The sequence below is a fragment of the Pterocles gutturalis genome, unplaced genomic scaffold (assembly GCF_000699245.1).
Source record: "Pterocles gutturalis isolate BGI_N339 unplaced genomic scaffold, ASM69924v1 scaffold46938, whole genome shotgun sequence".
NCBI lineage: Eukaryota > Metazoa > Chordata > Aves > Pterocliformes > Pteroclidae > Pterocles > Pterocles gutturalis.
The window spans coordinates 7,656-25,295 of record NW_010124726.1 but is presented as its reverse complement, the minus strand read 5'-3'; the positions used below and the strand labels follow the sequence as shown (position 1 = coordinate 25,295).

At 38.9% G+C, this 17,640-nt stretch overlaps 1 protein-coding gene across 1 annotated transcript; it reads right to left on the bottom strand.

Moving 5' to 3' along the window:
- Positions 1-12,086: 12,086 nt before the first annotated feature.
- Positions 12,087-15,979, bottom strand: KCNMB1 (potassium large conductance calcium-activated channel, subfamily M, beta member 1). Its single transcript, XM_010078328.1, has 3 exons — positions 15,843-15,979; positions 14,142-14,337; positions 12,087-12,356 (listed from the first exon to the last, which is right to left on the bottom strand). Exons 1-3 carry the CDS (start codon positions 15,977-15,979, stop codon positions 12,087-12,089), a joined length of 603 nt encoding a protein of 200 aa, XP_010076630.1.
- Positions 15,980-17,640: the final 1,661 nt, after the last annotated feature.

The following is a 17,640-nucleotide window of genomic DNA, read 5'->3' as shown; positions in this document are numbered from 1 at the left end:
CATACAGTTGAATGGCATTGTAGATACCTTTCTTTAGAATTTATAGCCTGAATTTCCTTATGAAATGAGTTGTCCAGGAGGGAAGTCATTGAAGTGAGAAAATGTGGAGAATAGAACAAGAAATCATCACAAAAGCAAACCCTATAAAAGAGAAAGATAAATTGGAGCAGAAAGAAGAAAAGTGAAAAAAACAGGTAGTCCTAGTCCCATGTGCCTAGGGAAGGCGAGACTCCCATTTATTTCTGCCAAAGCTGTGTATAAACAGAAAAGAAAAATCCCACTGTTTTCATAATTAAAAAGAAGTATTGAAATATGGGCTATGCTCTCCAATCTCTGATGAACACTCAGCATTAGTTCTACTTATCTTTTCAACTGTGTTAATAGTTTTAATGGAACTGAAGAGAAAATTAATATTACTTAAACCAAATGTGCCTTACAGCCTACTTGTAACTGCTGCCAAAAATGTTCTTTTGTCTTATTGTTTGCAGTTGCGCGATGAGTAGCTGGGGAGGTGGATGTATGGGGACTGTAATCTGTGTAAGTGTATTCTTACATTGAAGGATTGCTGCTGGCAATATTCAAACACCATTCTACCATCTTCAAACACTAAATATTATATTGATTACTACAGGTACAGATAAAGGAGTCCAAAGTTTCAGCCTTTGCATGCTAGATGGATCTTGAGTCTTTTGGATCAGTGAGCAGAGTAGTCCTGGGTCATCAGTTGAACAGGATATTGTTGTTTTTTGTTTTTTTCATTATGAAACCAAAAAGATTGCTAAACATTAGTTTGTGTTGTTTAGCTCTTAAATTTTATTTTGCCAGACTGCATTATCTGTAGATCTCTTTGATATCTTTGAAATATGTGCATTATTTTGATATTTCTGTATTCATCACATGTCAATATTTTTACTGGCCGTAAACATATTAAGGCTAGTAAATAGCTCTTTAAAATTACATCAGTCAGGCAATGGATTTAATATTATGGTACAATGGATACTGTTAGATGCAGGTTAAGTTAAAGAATTAACTCATAAACCAAATTGTATCACTTTTCTTTGTTCAGAACTGTGTAATTTTAGGATGGCCAGGGGGAGAGTGACTGTTAGGTGAAGGTATTTGCTAAATGTCAGGAGGATGGAGCCAGGCTCTTCTCTGTGACATCTAGTGATAGGACAAGGGGCAATGGGTTCAAGCTGGAACATAGGAGGTTCCGCTTGAGTATGAGGAAAAACTTCTTTACAGTGAGGGTGACAGAGCACTGGAACAGGCTGCCCAGAGAGGTTGTGGAGTCTCCTTCTCTGGAGACATTCAAAGCCCGCCTGGACGCGTTCTTGTGTGATCTGATCTAGGTGTCCTGCTCCGGCAGGGGGATTGGACTAGATGATCTTTCGAGGTCCCTTCCAATCTCTAACATTCTGTGATTCTGTGATTCTGTGAAATGACAGGGTTCACAATCCTACATGAAAAAAAGGAGAGCAGTAGCACAGTAGCAGTATGCGAATAATGGGCTTCAAAAAAGAGATTTCAGCAGGCTTGGGAAGCTGATATGTAGTCTTCTGGGAAGATAATATTAAGCAATCTGGTCACCGCTGGAAAGGGCAGGCAATGATCCTGATTGTACGGGAAGATAAGCACTGTAAGAGACGATGAAATAGAGCAGATGAAATAGTGGAAGAATGTTGGGATAAAATCAGAAAGACCAGTGTACAAAACGAGTTGTTACAACTGCCAGGGGACTTAAGAGATGGCAATAAAAGATTCTAAAAATACACTGGAAATGAGAAAGACAACAGACAAGGATCATGAGTGCTGAGTGACTCAGAGCTGAAGTAATGGCTGATTCTTCCTTTAGTCTTCAAAAACACTTTGTGACTTGTTGCTTCACACAATTAATTACCACAAGGAAAGAGGGGCACAGATGGGAACAATGGTTAAAAAATATTTAGATAAGTCAGACATGATTGAATTCATAGTGCTTGATGAAAATCACTATTGAGAGCTAAATCTGTGCAATCTTTCAGCTGTTAGAATTTATTTTTGAGAATGGGAGAAGCTTGGGAAGAGCAATTAGTGTATCTGTAACATGGTGTGGGGAAAAGAGAATGTATAGACCAACCAGCCTAACTTTCCTGGACAGAAAGAGATATGGAAAGCAGCCCAACTCTTTGAGAGATGAGCCAACTTTGAAATTATTTCCTCTTCACCTTTCTCTGCCCACCCCAAAAATTATACACTCCTCCCTAGCTAGTCAGCTTTGTTTTGTCAAAAATCAAACATGCAAAAACCCACAACAAAACAAATTTACAAAAACAAAAACCACTTGTGCTTTTGTTAGCAAAACTTTCCTAATGGCAACACTGGAAACAATAGATGCAGTGTGGCTTTACTAGGTGGTTTGTGGCTTGTTTTTTGGGTTCTTTTTTTTTAAATTATTATTACTGTACCTGACCACCTTACAGTTGAAATTGCTGTTAAAAGTCCATTTTAAAAAATCCATTTGAATACATCACTAAGGTGTACTACCAGCAGAATCTGGTGCTATATTTCTCTGGTCAGGTGTATGCAACTGGGGCCTCTGCTGTCATACAGCTGGGGGGTTTTTTGGGGTTTTTGTTTGTTTGTTTGTTTGTTTGTTTGTTTTGTTTGCTTGCTTGCTTGTTTGGTGTGTGTGTGTGTTTTGTTTTGTTTCCTCGTTTGTTTTTGTGTTTGGTTTTTTTTGTTGTTTTTTTTCCCCTAAACTGTGCTGCTTCCAGCAAAGTAAATCTCTTGTTCTGTTTTTGAGCTGTTTTCCTTCTGTTGCAAACTTGCTTCTAGATAGTGTTACGATACAGTCCCCTGTGGGTAGGACTTGGGAGAAAGCACAATTAGAGTAGCAACTTAGATGGTCACTAGTTTTGATTGTATCTCCAGCTACTGGGAAATCAAGGCAGATGTATACTGCTAAATGCCACTGGTCTGTAGGAATTGTTTCCTTCAACCACAGTAAAACAGATGTTTAGTCACTTAGCTCTTAAATGCTGGAAAAATAATATATTCTTATAGCTGGGATTTGTACCTTCATTTTTCACAGTCAGATAAATTCTTAATTTCTGGATTCATATTTTTGACTACTGCAGTCAGGTGCCAGCATCTCCTTTTCACATGGAATTAGGTTGAGTTGAGAAGACAGGGGCAACAGAATTACACTTGATCTGTTATTTTCTGCTTGTGTGGAATTCGTTTTTATCCACTGAGAAATATTTTTTTCTAATCTTAATATGCGTAAGTGTATTCCTTACATTGCTCTGATTTGAGGTCATAAAGTGTCATCAGTTTGAGTCGTTAAATTTCATTCTTTTTTTACACTACCTTCCTGTAGAGTCTTGATATTTTAAAGCTGTATAAAATACTTGCTCTCAACACTGAGAGCCTTTAAATGTCATCTGAATAGGTGATTTGCTGCATTTTCATGTAGATAAATTCTGTGCAAACATGAACCTAAACAGTGCTGATTTTCAGAAAATAAAATAATGGAACAAGAATGTTGGTAATCTTGTTCCCGAACAGCTACTGTAGCTTTTTATTAATAACTTTAAAAAAAACCCCTTCTTTCCAGTGAAGAACCAGCTGGGCATCAAACTTCCTGCATTGATCTGTTCATTGAACTTTTTGTTAAAGAGACTGAGAGACTACAGGAGCTCCTCATATATTAGGAATTTTTTTAAGTGGCTGGGGACTGTGAGAGCTTCCGTTATTACCTGTCCCATGCTGACAACCAGACGTTTACATAGTGCAATCTGGAATTTGGATCCTCTCATGCATAGGGTACCCAGCCTACAGCCTGACATCAGCTGTGGTTCGCTACAGGAGCAAGCTGTGGCTGCATCCGTCATCCTGGTGGCCTGCTGACTTCTTTCACAACATATGACTGGAAATGTTTTTTATGTGACAAGAGTTATATATTATGCCTTGCCTTGCCTTTCCTGAAAGTTTCTTTTCTTTTTCTCTTAAAAAAAAAATACCAGTAGCTGGGAGCTTTTTGGTCAGTTGGGGATTTTTGTTGTTTAAAGGTTCTTCTATCTCCTATTTGCATTTTGGGGTCTTTAATTTTGACAGATTTGTGCAGTGCTTTTTTTCATCCATAAGAGAGCACATTCTGAGTGTGTTGGTGAAGGTGTTACATGACCTTTATGGTCAGGACTATGATTCGTGTATTTATCTCAAACCTCTGCAGTGCTCATGTACTCTTTAGTCCAGGCAAAATACTTTGATGCTTTTGAAAGCAGCTGGCTCTTAGGCAGTGTGTTGTGTAGAGAATGTTTGGAAAAAACCCCAACAAAAAATAATGTTTTTGTGCAGGTGTTGTATGGTTGCTGATATTATATGTGTTTCAGCTATTCTGCATTACTAACTGAAATATTTAAAATTTTTTAATAGCTTTAAGTGAACTTGGTAACTGTCATTCTGAAACAAATTCATGATGTTTTGGCTTTTTCAGCACAGTCCCTAATTCAAGCATTTTACTAACTCTCTTTACATTAATTTGTTTATACTGTAGTAATATCCACTGGTCAATCATCTTTTTTTATCCTCTTACATTAAGACTCATTAATGAGACTAATACTATTATGCCAACAGTTTCTTGACTCCATTGTCTTAAATCCTGTTCTTGGCTTTGGGCTGCCTCACCAGTTCAGTGTAACCCACATCTCTTTCTGTAACCTCCCTTCTGTTTGCAGGTTTGTCTATAGGTGGCTGTATAGCGGATATTTAAATACCCTGGAATGCCAACTGATGTTTTAGCTATTAAAAAGACCAAATTGTTTTGCAGTTTTCTGAACCCAGTTTAGTATGTGACTTCTGGGAGGTAAATGTGAGAAGGACTGGAATTCGATCACCTGCATTCAATGGCTCCTTGAGCTATGGTAAAAATGGCATGTTGCTCAGCAGCCCTGGCCTGCGGAGCTGCCACTGAGTCAATGTGTCGGCTATGCATCAATTAAATACTTGATGCTTCTGCTGAAGTCAGGAGTAACAGTACCGTTGACACTGGTATTTCTCATCACTGTTTTGTAAAAGGAACAGCTTATCCTGAGCTGGTGCCTCACAACGCTGTAGGCTGAGCCACAGCATTGAGCAGCTTATGTACGTAGCTCACACCAGAGCCAAAAATTCACCTTGCATTCCTCATTTCCAATGGCAGACCCAATCTTCTAGTACACATTGTTACGCCAAGACCAAAGCCAAGAGGTCCTGTGTTTACAGCACAGGCAGTAGGACACACTTAAAGAACTGTGTTCATTCAGAAAATTCACAGGTGCACCCTAGGATTGCAATTTGGGGGGGAATAAAGCCACCTTGTACAAATCAGTTCCTAAGCCTGTGCTGAGCATTTACTTGAGGAATGTTGCCAGCATATCCTGCTGCTCTGGAAAAGACTCCTGAGTGCTGCGCCGTTAGAACTTTACAGAAGAGAAGCTGCCAGGAACCATTACAGTGGGTTGAGCAATTTTGTCTGGTTCTCAGGCCAGCTAATCTAAACCTCAGTCTTGCCAGGACAACTTGGTTCTTGCTGTCTAGATTATTTGCTTGTATGGAGTTCTTTGGGCAAGAATCAAACAATAGATAGTGCTTTTACCTGACCCAAAGAACCCCAAATTCTTCTATTCAGGTGTGGGGGTGAACTTGAATTTGCTTAGAGTGTGTTTAGTCTCCACATTAACATGCTACTTCTGAAGAGTAAATGGTACGTTGCTCAAGTTCAGGTAATTTGATTGATTGTACCATATTTTAGCACCTTTAAAAGTTCTGTTCATTGGCGCTGTTTCATTGCTGCTCTGAAGCAGCTGAGAAGGCAATAAATTATTTCCTGTCCACTAGTGAGGCATGAAGAACCATTTCAGAGGCTGTAGAGGGGGACATCAGCAGCTATAAAAGGAACAATGGAGACTTTTCAAATTTTTATCTGTGGAAAGGCAGACTAAAACTTGTATAAGTTGTTTTAAAGCTTCTTCTAATATATAACTTTATGCAGCTGCCTCAATGCTATATTCTGAATTAATTGCTGGATACAGAACTTCTCGTACAGGTTTAATTTCTAATGTCATAGTCTGTCTGATAAACATGTGTTGAAAAACCAAAACCAACCCTCCCCAAAACAACCATGCAAGTATTTCTTTAGAGGGCTAGCTGTCCTTTCATGTCCAGTTCAAGGAAAAAAAATTGGATGCAATAAGGTCAAAGCTGGAGAAAGAGGAATCTTGATCAGCTGTTGCTGTCATCCCTGTGTCAGCAGTGAATCACCTCAATTCCCTCACCTTTAGGAGTTCAAGTCTCTCTTCGTTAGCCAGACATCCAGGCTTTGCAGTTGTAACTCCCTGGATTTCCAGGATAAAAGCGTGTTAGTTCCCCTACTCCTGTTGTTCATTTCAGGATCATAGAAAAAAACAACAGTATGTGTAATTAAAGGCAGCAAATGTTCACTTACACAATAGTGCCTCTATGTAACAAGTTTAATCTTTAAAAAGTGCAGTAAGGGCAAAAACTGTGGTGCCAAAACTCTGGACAGGCCAGATAGTTTATTCACTCACGTTGTTTAGCAGTTTCATCCTAGGTGTCTGTTTCACAGGCTGCAGCAGGGACAGGCTTCACATTATTCTGGGTGTACAAGATTCAGCCATGGTTGTGGGGATTTCTTCCCCACAAATCAGACGGTAATTCAATTTCGAGGCCTGTCCAGTCACCATCTTTCTGTCAATCTATATATCATAAGAATAATTAATTGGAGGCATTCGTTCATTGCAACTGTGTCATGAGCCAAGAGGTGGTAGTTATTTTCTGTAGACTAGGCTTCGTCTGCTCCTGTGGCTTCAGGCTGATGAGGCTGATAGCCCTATTGATTTAGAGTTCACGTGATTATCAAGGAGGTTTCTTTCTTTATATTACAAATAAGCATGTCCAATATTTTGAAATGTTACAGCAGAAAGAAAATTTTGCAGTGCTTTAGCAAATTCTAAGCCAATAGGTGCATCAAGCATGGTGCTCAGCCTCTATCTTTGAGCTTTTTTTGGAGATACCTCTTTCATACATTTTACTGTCTCATTAGACTTTAAAGCAGATGAATGAAATTATTTAAAGACTACTCAAAGAGTTTATATAAGAATGGCCTTGAGTTTGATTGAACTAAACAGCCTATATTCAGGTCGTCTTGTTCTAAGTGTGGTGCAAATAGTTTACTGAAGAGATGGAGCCTTACGAACAGCTCTCTCCCCTGCCTGTATATATCTGTAGTATTAATCTGGTGTTATCTTTTTTTGCTGAAGCTGAAGTATTTTCAGGTGCTCTCTTTACTTGGTCTTTGTGCTGAATGCAGAATGACTTGTTCTGTGTGCTGAGACTTTCTGAAAACTCTGCCTGGAATTATAAGAGGTAAAAAGTAGAAACTACATCTTTAAAAAGTTGGTTTTCCTAGATAAGGCAATTACAGTAGTGTGTGTCTAGCAAAGGTGTGTTGTGTGCGTGTAAGACATACTAATATAACCTCAGATTTTTGGATTTATTATAGAAATAACGACATGATCAAAGAGAAAAAGGAACATATGTGTGCTGGTTTGGGTATGGCAGTGTGTGAATGTTTTTACCCAGGTGACAGCTTAATTTCAGTGCAAATGCCGTATGACACCTCTAGGGAAAGAAGTAATGTGACTACTTGCATTTATTTAAGAGACACACAGATTTTTAGGAAGCTTTGAAAGAACAGCTTGTCCTTCAACTTTGACAAGTTGGGGTTTTTTTTAATTGCTATTTCTTCTAGTGGAGCCTAATAATAAATAGACACTTTCTTTAATCTGTATTTCACTGTGGAAGTTGAATATAGCCACCTCTCTCTATCTGATCTTTGCTATATTTTTTCCTTTCTGTTAATGCTCTTGACAGTGTGGAGAATTGCGGTCAACAAGGAGAAAAACATCTAATATTGCAACACCCCAATATAACTTACAATCATCAAAGCTGACACTTAAGTCTTACAGCAGCACAGTAAAAGAAACCTTGCTCCAGGAGAACTAAACAATAATAACAAAAAATCCCTAGATGCCTTCTTTGCATTTTTACTGTTTACAAATACTTTAGGAGGAAAAAAGAAATCTGCAGTGTGCTCTGCAGGTCCTCTGATGTTCCCGTGGTGCCCTGGTGCTTCTGAGGTGATTCCTAGTTTTGCCTTCTGTCTGGGAACAGCTATGTGCTTAAACACCCAAGTTGTTTCCTGCATGGGGTTTGTGTGGCTGACCTACACCCTTTGTGCCAGCCACCACCCCTTTTTATTGGCAACAAAGGATAACTGCCTCCGATCAATACTTCTAATTATTTTTCCTTTATTAAAATCTTACCTAACTTCAAGACAGCTTGTAAATTTGGAGACATCCACTTAAACCTAAAAGATATTTTTTCTGTTATGGAAATTGCCAGAAGTGAAATATCTGAATTTTTTTGTCTGGCTTCCAAACAGTAAATAGTCTAGAGACCCCAAATTGGTTTTGTTAAGTTTTTTCTTCATTTCCTTATGAAAAAAACCTCCACCAACAACAAAAAAACCCCAAAACTAAGAACAAAGTACCAGTTACTCAGTTGAAAGGTATTTTGTTGTCAAATGCCATGGGTTTATGCAATGAGTGAGGAATCTTTGGGGACCAGAGCATTCTCTGTGTTAACTGCCCTGTTACTGCTTCAAGGATCAGGTAATGAAAATAGCACCAGTTAGCAGGATACTGAAATGAAAATTGTCAGCGGCAGCTAGAAGGCACCTGCACTTGTTTTGTGCATTAAGAATATGCTGGTGACTCACAGATGAATTCTTGGAGAATTAGTATCCCATAAGTTCCTCTTAAGCTGCCATTGTTGCTACCTTATCAAAGTTGGAGAAAGCTGATCTTTTTAAAAGCTGATGAAAACTGAATCTACTGAATTGACCTCATCCAGAAAATAGCTTACAAGTTATTGGGTAATCTTCATTTTACAACCTTTTGCAATTTTTTTTTTCCTTTTTGCCTGGGAGAAATGCTAGTTCCCTCCAGAATGGTGCTGGAGCTTTTGTTCTTTACCATCTTCCAACAGTAGAATTGCTATGCCTGAGCCTTATTTGGCATCAAGAAGAAAAACAACTCCTGAGAGTCTGTGCCCAGCATTTGAAAAATAGGGTTTTTAATAGTTACAGCAAAACAGTATTATTTGTACAGAGATATAAAGGGCCTGCACAACTGAACTATTGATTAGAGTCTAAAATCTGTCCCCACTCTTCCTGTGTTCCTTGCATGTTCCAGTCGACTCAAGCACTATTACTGTGGTCTAAGCATCAGTGCTTGTGAAACCACATGTAGTCAAACAGATTTCAAGTATGAATTTCATCTCCAGCGGCTTGTACTGCCACTTCTCTTCCCCTGGCAGGAGTTTTAATGCTGTAATGTATACCTTGATTATCTACTCTGCCTTGGGAGAGTGAGTTGTGTACATCTGTCACTGTAATGGTCACTGCTTGTGTTGAAGCACTTTTCATGGGAGGTGTTTTGCTGGATCTCAGAAGAGTAGCATTTTATTTATCAGATTTATGGCAGACTTGATGGTATAATCCAATAATATTAAAAAACCCCAGCCAAGCGAAAACCCCTGAAGGCTATACAGCTTCCTTGTGTGTTGCTGTAAGAAGCATAGAGAGTTTTATTAAAACTTCACTCTCTAGTGAATTACAACTTTTGTAGATGGAAAAAGAATAGGAAAATGCTTACAAAAGCTCAAGAGTAATTCAACAACGTGGCACACTGTTAAAACACTTAGTTTCAACTAAGAGACAGTGGAGGTGTGAAGGAGAAAGAATATCTATGACATGAACACTAAACTTTCTCAGAACTGTAGAAAATAACCAGGACTGTATACATGGGCAAAGCATTATTTAAAACCAAGAACAGACTTCTGTGGTCCCTATACACTTTGTGTATTTGCTTTCTACTTTAGAATATTTGGCTTTTGGCATTTAAATCCCCTCTTTCATTTGGGCACAAGAGGAAGCTGAGTTTGATGAGAGTCTAAAACATTAGTTTCCTAATTTGTGTGTGGTTTTTCCCCTGCACTGGCTGTTTTCACTTTGAATATCTCCTGCCCAAAGAAGAAATGCTACTTTTTTTGGAGAACAAAATTAGTGTGATGTTTGTCTTCATGTACTTGCTATGTGTACATGTTGGAGGTAAATAACTCTTGTCAAGTATTTATCGACTCGCTTTATTTTTGGTAGAGGTAAATCTGGAAGCACAGCTTGCACTCTGAATAAATTTTCATCTACTGCTATGAGGGATAACTCTGAGCAGGGAGGTGAGGAGGCTGTGGCTTTAGGGGTGATCTTGGCGGCCAAGGTGGGAGTCAGAAGCAGGAGCTCCTGGTCTTCACACCTCATGCTGAGTTCTGAGCTCAGCAAGATTAAGCACTTCTGCTCTTCAGAGTCAAGTTACTGACTCATGAGTCAGTGGGCAACAGGGACTGGCACTGGGAGGAACAGCAGTGTCCAACCTTTGTTCCTCCTTCTGAGCTGAGAGGGGAGCAAGGGGGCAGGGCTGCTGATTTGCTGGACTGAGTATAGAGTTAGTCGTGAGCACGTTCTGGTTTGCAAATTAGAGACAGTTTTTAAATTGCTGAAAAGTAAATTTTGGAGTAAAGATTTAAAAGAGCCTGTTAAGTAAACCTTTCTGTCTATTTACAGTTAGCTTGTTCACCTCCTTTGGTACCAGTACAGTGTATTAGCTTCAACAGGTGTCAGGTTGCATGTTGAACAAGTGTTGCTGATGTTAATAACTGCTATTTTGTGCTATCTTGGTCTAATTCTGATATGCTGATCATGATGAAAAACAAATTCTGACACTGTTTCATTAGTAATGGGGGGAAATGCATGTGATGATAGCTACTAAGTGGTTCATCAACTGTGTGATGAAAAAACTTGCATCCCCAGTTCCAGTCAAATACAGCATGCAAGAGTTATCTTATATTCCTCCTGTATCCTGTAACAATATGAAAATTGGCTGAGAGAATTATTTTCAGAGAACAGAAAATGTGTCAAAACCTGAATCAGAGCATTCCTAAGAGTCTTGGTGCTAGAAACACACACATGTCTCTGTTGTGAAATATCTTTGTGCTAAGCATGCAAACTTCTGTGGTTACGTTAGATTACTGTATTTAGTAAGACATCATGGATGTTTTCTATTATGTAATCGTGTTCTTTATATTGTGACCTCCTTTCCTAATAGTTTTACAAGATCATAGAATCATTAAGGTTGGAAAAGACCTCAAGGATCATCAAGTCCAACCCAACAATATGCAAAGAGCAGGCAGGTAGCCTTCCCTGAGTGGTACACTTGTTTCAAAGTAAAGCAAAGCTAAGATTTGAGTTAAATATAAAAAATTACTTCTAAGATAAGTTTCTTTACTATATCCTATAATTTATGCATATATTTGACTATGTACAATTGGTGATAGATGTTTAGAGTGCAAACTTCGTAGTGTCTGTGTGTGATTATTTTGTTTTCAGGTGTTTTTCCCCTTCCCCTTTCCCAAAATCAGAGAGATCCACAACAACAAATTATCTCTTTGGACCATAACAAAACTTCTTTTCTTGACAGATAAGAAGTGTGTGTGATGAATACATACTGTATCAGTAATGAAGCATATAAAGGTGTGTCTGCCAGTCATGATGTATATGGATCTGGCACCCACAGGTCTCAATCAGACAGAGGATTAGGACCCTGTCTGAAATGAGTTTAGTAGTAAACTGGAATTGTAGGTCTGTAAAGCAACTGTACCTTAGAAAACCCAAGGAAACAATAGATAGTAACTCAGTCTGCATTCTTATGAGGTATTTTCAGGCAATCAATTTTATATTTAGGACTCAATTTTATATTTTGCTGTCATGTAATGGGTTGTCATCCGCAGTGGGTGCTATTCGGTTTTCTGGAATGCCTGCCCTTGGATTGACACCTGGTATATTGAAAGTCACAAAATGCAGATGAAGACAGGCAGAACAAAGGCACTTTAATATCTCACAACAATCTGTGCTAGATATTTATTTTCTACTGCCAAGCAGAAAGCATGGAAACATACTGACTAATTTTCACCAGAACAATGATCAGACATCCACCAGTAAACATGAGTGTAGGCCAAAGGAAAGCAAAGAGGAGGCCTTTCGGGGGATAAAGTCTGCTTAAAATGACATTGGTCTGCATTCCTCCTGGGTCATAGTAGCATGGGAAAGTCTGGTATTTTTTGAAATTGCTTGCAATTGTTTCTACTCGTGCTTTAACTTCTTTAGAGTTCTCCAACTTGTCTGGGACGTACGAGCACTGGAAGAAGAAATCAAGGTGACTCATTATACCAGGTATTCAAATACAGGGTTTGTAATTAAGTCAGGTTGAGTAAAAGAAACATACTATACCGAAAAAATCTTTTGTGGTTGGGCTAGCATCCCTGGAGATTGTTTTTGTTTTCTTATGTCCATAACCTGTTTGCCATGCTTCCCTGTTTCTGTCAGTATGTCTGTGCCCCAGTCTGCAGATTTACAGGTTGGAGTAATGTTGGAAACCAATAATATGAAGTTGAAATAAAACTGAGGTCTTTGGAACGTTCACTTTATTATTACAGTGCCAAGCTCAGATTCTGAACAGAGATTCTAGGCACCACCACAGCAGAAATGTGTTGTGCAGAAATTCACAACCAGCTTGTCAGTGTGCAGGAAAAAAAAATTCCTTCACTGTGCACCTCTGGTTGTAACTTGTAGACAAATAAGAGGAAAGCATGGCTGTTGGACACTTCCTACTTGTCCTCGTAACACAGAACCTGTAGCAATAATGCAAAGTTATTTAGTCTTCAGTAGAAACTCTATTAGACTTTGAAGCACTCATTTTTTTGTTGTTGCTATTCATGAGCTTCTTTCCTGCAATATTATTTTGCATACATAATAATATTTAGGTGTTTTAAGCTGGAAACTGGCTAAGGCAGAAGGGGACAGTTCCTGACCTGAGGGCTTGTACTTGCAGTAGTGCAACAGTTGGAAGGAAATCAGAAATTCGCCTCCTTTTGCAAGAGGAGCAAGACTCTTGTTTCAATCTATAACAGATAATTTCTGCTTTGCTACTTCATTGTATGTAGCTTTCCCTGAGATAGTCACTATAAAGATAGGCATTCTCTTAAGCTTAAGTGTTTTATGCTATCAGATTCGCAGGGTGTGCAACTCTAATCTATATAATTTCTTCAAGAAGATGAGCACTTGTAGTCTGAGCATGCTTGTGTTTTTTGACTCTGAAAGTGCTTTGGTCTTGGGCATCCAAAATCTGAATTTCTCTTTACGTCCCCTTAGAGAGTGTTGAGCTGGAGTAAGGCCTGTGAAATACTAGTGGTTTTGGAACTAAACTAAACCTGACTTTTCTTGGGACAGTGTACTTGCAGGAGCACTTGTGGTTGTGCGGGAGCAAGCCTAAAGATGTTGAGCTCTTTGCCGATTCCCAAGTAGAAACACTAGCAGAAGTGAAAGGATAACAACCTACTGCTTCCCTTTCCCCGATCTTTCACAAACCTCGAAAGCCAAATTAATACTGTGCACCCCCATTTCTGTCCCACCCATGTCCTGCACCGATCCTCTGGGGAAGAGATCCCTAAAACGACCGATCCAGGGTCCTCTGCTGCAATACCCAGCACCTCTGCATTGCACAGGTGCTTCCTATAGCACCACTGCTTTCTGCATGAGTCCAGGTTTCTGCTGCAATGCTGGCCAGACCAAACTGAAAACAAATGAATTTTCTGGATGATCATCTTCCAAAAGTACTGATTTGTTTTTCCTTTCTGTCTAAAGTGTGCGTCAAGTTCCCAACAGTACCCTCATTTTTTCCTTTCTCTGCTTTCTTTATTACCTGCTTCATATCACATGCCTAAAATGGGAGTAAAATTGGGATTTGTGCTCTTACTTGGGACAGTTTTTAACTTCAGGTCTCTCCTGTGGTAATTCAACAAGCAACTGAGCAAACCACAGCTTATACACTATTTCTTATCGTTGGTTTAAAAATAATCACCCCTCCTTCTCAAAGATGATAGATAGTAGCAGAGAACAATTATTCAATCTGTGTTGCAAGTACCTTGGGATTTTTGTCCAGTGTATCTTCAGTGTGATAGAGCATAACCTCCTGTCCTGACGCTGTTAGATTAACCCACACCTGGAGACAGGGATAAGGAAAGACATCCTCATCCTCTGAGCCTTCGCTGTTTGGGCAGAGAACTTTGTCCATGATGTTGACTTTGAGTACTTTGCACACAGTTTCTGTTGTCCAAACACTACAAAAACAAAACAAAAGCTATTGCTTTGAAAAACTCTAGCAGCACCAGTTATGAGTGACATGCTGGAGATGCATCCGTGTGTGCCAGCTGTGAGTGGTGGCATGGGTCGAGTTCACAGCTGTTCAGTCCTGGTGTGGTGAACTTTGCCCACCCTGAATCGAGGGCTGCACCTGCAGAAGGGCTGCCATAGGAAAGCATTTTTTTGGTGGTGGTTGTTGGTTGTTACGTGTTCTGTGGTTTGAAGTTAGATTCTAACCCCCTTTGTAATCAGCTTCAAGTGTTATTCAAGAAAGGAAAAATTGCTATGGATTGTAATGTCTGGTAGTAAATATTTGCAAGCGCAACATGCTGGTAAAGCTTGACCTTATTATTTGAAATGTGGCTGAACATAGTGGAGCTTCTGATGTCTCAGAAATATTTTGACTAATTTCATCCTATAATTCTAAAAACTCTGATCAGTTCCCACGTTCCCCCCTCCCTTCCTTTTCGTTACTATGTAGACCTTTCGCATGAATAAGTAGCAAGATTTTGTCTGGCAAAAGTTATTTTTTTGCTGTCACTATTGCCTTTTCCTCAAAGTTACTCTTTTATTACTGACACTAAAGTAAGCTTTTGCTCACAGCAGTACACTTTGGCAAAAAAATAAATAATCACACTCCAGTTCTTAAGAAATGAATTTTTTTATATGCAAATATCTTTTGTAAGGTAATCATGAGGCTGTAAAATACATAAAATAAATGTTAATTGCTCTGTTTTAAAGACAATATTTTTCAAACATTTCTGAGCTTAAAGGTGCTTTTAGTAAGAAGAATGAAGTGGATGTACTTGCTTTTGCCATCAAAATCTGCAAGCATGAAAAACTGAGCTACACTCTGTCCTGTTAGTTTGGTTTTTTTGCAAATTGATTTTGTGTGTGGAGGCAGAACTTGCAATATGAAATAAAAACGTGGGTAATAGCAACTTCCTCACCATTCATTGTATTCTGCATCATTTGCTGTTGTAGATTGGGCTGTTGAAGGTGCTAGTTTCTTATGATGGTGGGTTTGGCAGTAAGATACACATTATTGCCTGAGCAATTTCACCATTACTTATGTTACGCAAGTTTATATTTTTATTGAAAACACTCTCCTGCACATGGAAAATCTTGCTTTTTTTTTTTTTTTCATTTTTGCAAGACTTAGCTTTCCATTATCAAGCTTTGATAAGCACTGTTGCTTTTTCTTTTACATGTTTTCATAGTAAATGTTTTGGTTGAGTCTGTTTCCGTTCTCACCCTGAGCATGATCATTCGTTGTTGTGCTTACCAGTAATTGCCTGATCACTTCAACTCACTTTTTTTCTTTCTCTTTTCTTCGGTCTTAAATTCTTATGAGCTCTTCAAGAACATGTTGTTTATTCATTGTACAACGTACTGATGTATATTTTGGTGCTGTTTCAATAATTGTATTTGCTGACAGGAAAAAGAAATAGCTTTATATTCAGAAACAAATTACTGTTATTACCTTTTAGTGTAGAATGGCACAATGGTGATCCCAATAAAAAAGTACATCATCATGGAGCAGGCAACCATTCCCAGTCCCAGGCACAGGGCTCTTGTCTCCCCTCGTTTCTGTGCAGTCACTAACTTTTTTCCCAACATGATTTAGAGTTGTGAAATCGGAACAATCCCTTTCTGGTGTAAAATAAAATACAGAAAGGAGAGGGAAAACATAACTAGGATTGGCTACAGGTGTCCAAGCAGTGTAAAAAGTTTCTAAAATATAATTTATCCCATGGTGAAATAGTCCTATTTTTGTAAAAATTATAATTTTTTAAAAAGTTACTGTGTTTTGTTATGAGTGGGCTCCTTTTGACTCCTTTACTTTGCCAAAGTTATGGCAAATGACAGGACTGGCAAGATTAGTGTGGGGTTTTTGGGGAGAAGGAAGGAAAGCAGAGCAGAAGGACAAAGGGAAAATATGTTACATACATGGCGAAACAGGATTCAGTCCTGTTCTCATGTACAAGACAATGGTGTGCAGCTTCATGCAGTAGCTGGTGCGTTTTCAGGATTTCAGCTCCAGGTGAGTGCAGCTATTTAATCTTTATCCATATTGGCTGGCCTTCAGGATGGTGTGGTCCCTGCCTAAATCCACCTGTGTTCAGCTAAGCAACAGAGCAAATCCCAAGAGTTAAGTTTATATCCAGTATAAGACAAGCACAGCGCAAAGTTAGCAACAGGCTCTTCAGGTTGACCATGAGTAGGTGGTCTCCAGCTGCCCCAAGCTGTCAGACATGTGAAGTGTTACTGGGGGTGGAGGGTAACACTGAGTTTGGTGAAAGATGAGATTAAGACACCATCATCTCTCAAAAAAACATAAGTATAGTCTGAATGTTGTTAACTTTACTATTAGTTCTATTTTTCACTGGTAAAAGTGCCTTACTTTGACTGTTTAACGATCAAAGGAAGGAAGTATTTGAACATTGAAATACTACTGTTTTTAGACTACTGTAACACCTGAATGTTAGTGTTGTTAACAATAAAAATATAGCAGTCTGTGGACAGTAAAACAGCTTTGGTCATTTAGCATAACTTGAGGCTAGTTACAGAACTTCTGAAGTGTATATATTGAAGTTGGTAGTGCATAATACCAAAATGGAAGGCTGTTCTGAGGTGACCCTAGGGACAAAAGTAGTTACTGTTGTTGGAATATTGAATTTTGTCCAGTTCCATATTTAATTCCACTTTAAATAAAACATCCATATCCAGTCTGAATTTTGCATACAGCATTTTGAGAGGAATTGCTTTGCTGATGATCATGTATAATTCACTGGCATTGTAAGAAGCATCTTAATTTGGTGATTGCCATATGATGAACCTTACTTGCTTTCTGGCACTTGAGTTTAATACAGAATGTGAGCTAATGCCCTTAAACAAGAGTGTATTGTGTTTTTCTTGGTCTATGGGGCTATGAATAGAACATCTGGCATCAAGCACTGTCAGCATGCTCGTGCTGTGTGGGAGTATTTGTGTGTAACCACGTGCAGGGGTACGTGCACCCTGCAAGGAAACTTGGGCAAATGTCAGTAGTGACCATTCCTTGGAAACTTCTGTCATTTCTTTTAGTTCTGTGGGGAGGAAGTGGAAATAGCATTTTCAAAAACCAAAGAATTAAAAAATATTTAAAATACTGGAACACTGTACAACACAGCACCTTAAGCCCTGACACTAAACTGACACTCCTTTACCTATTGTGCAGCTTGGTCAGAGGGGAAAAGGGAATAAAGGAACATCATCGGTCTCGGAGCCTGGGCCCGTAG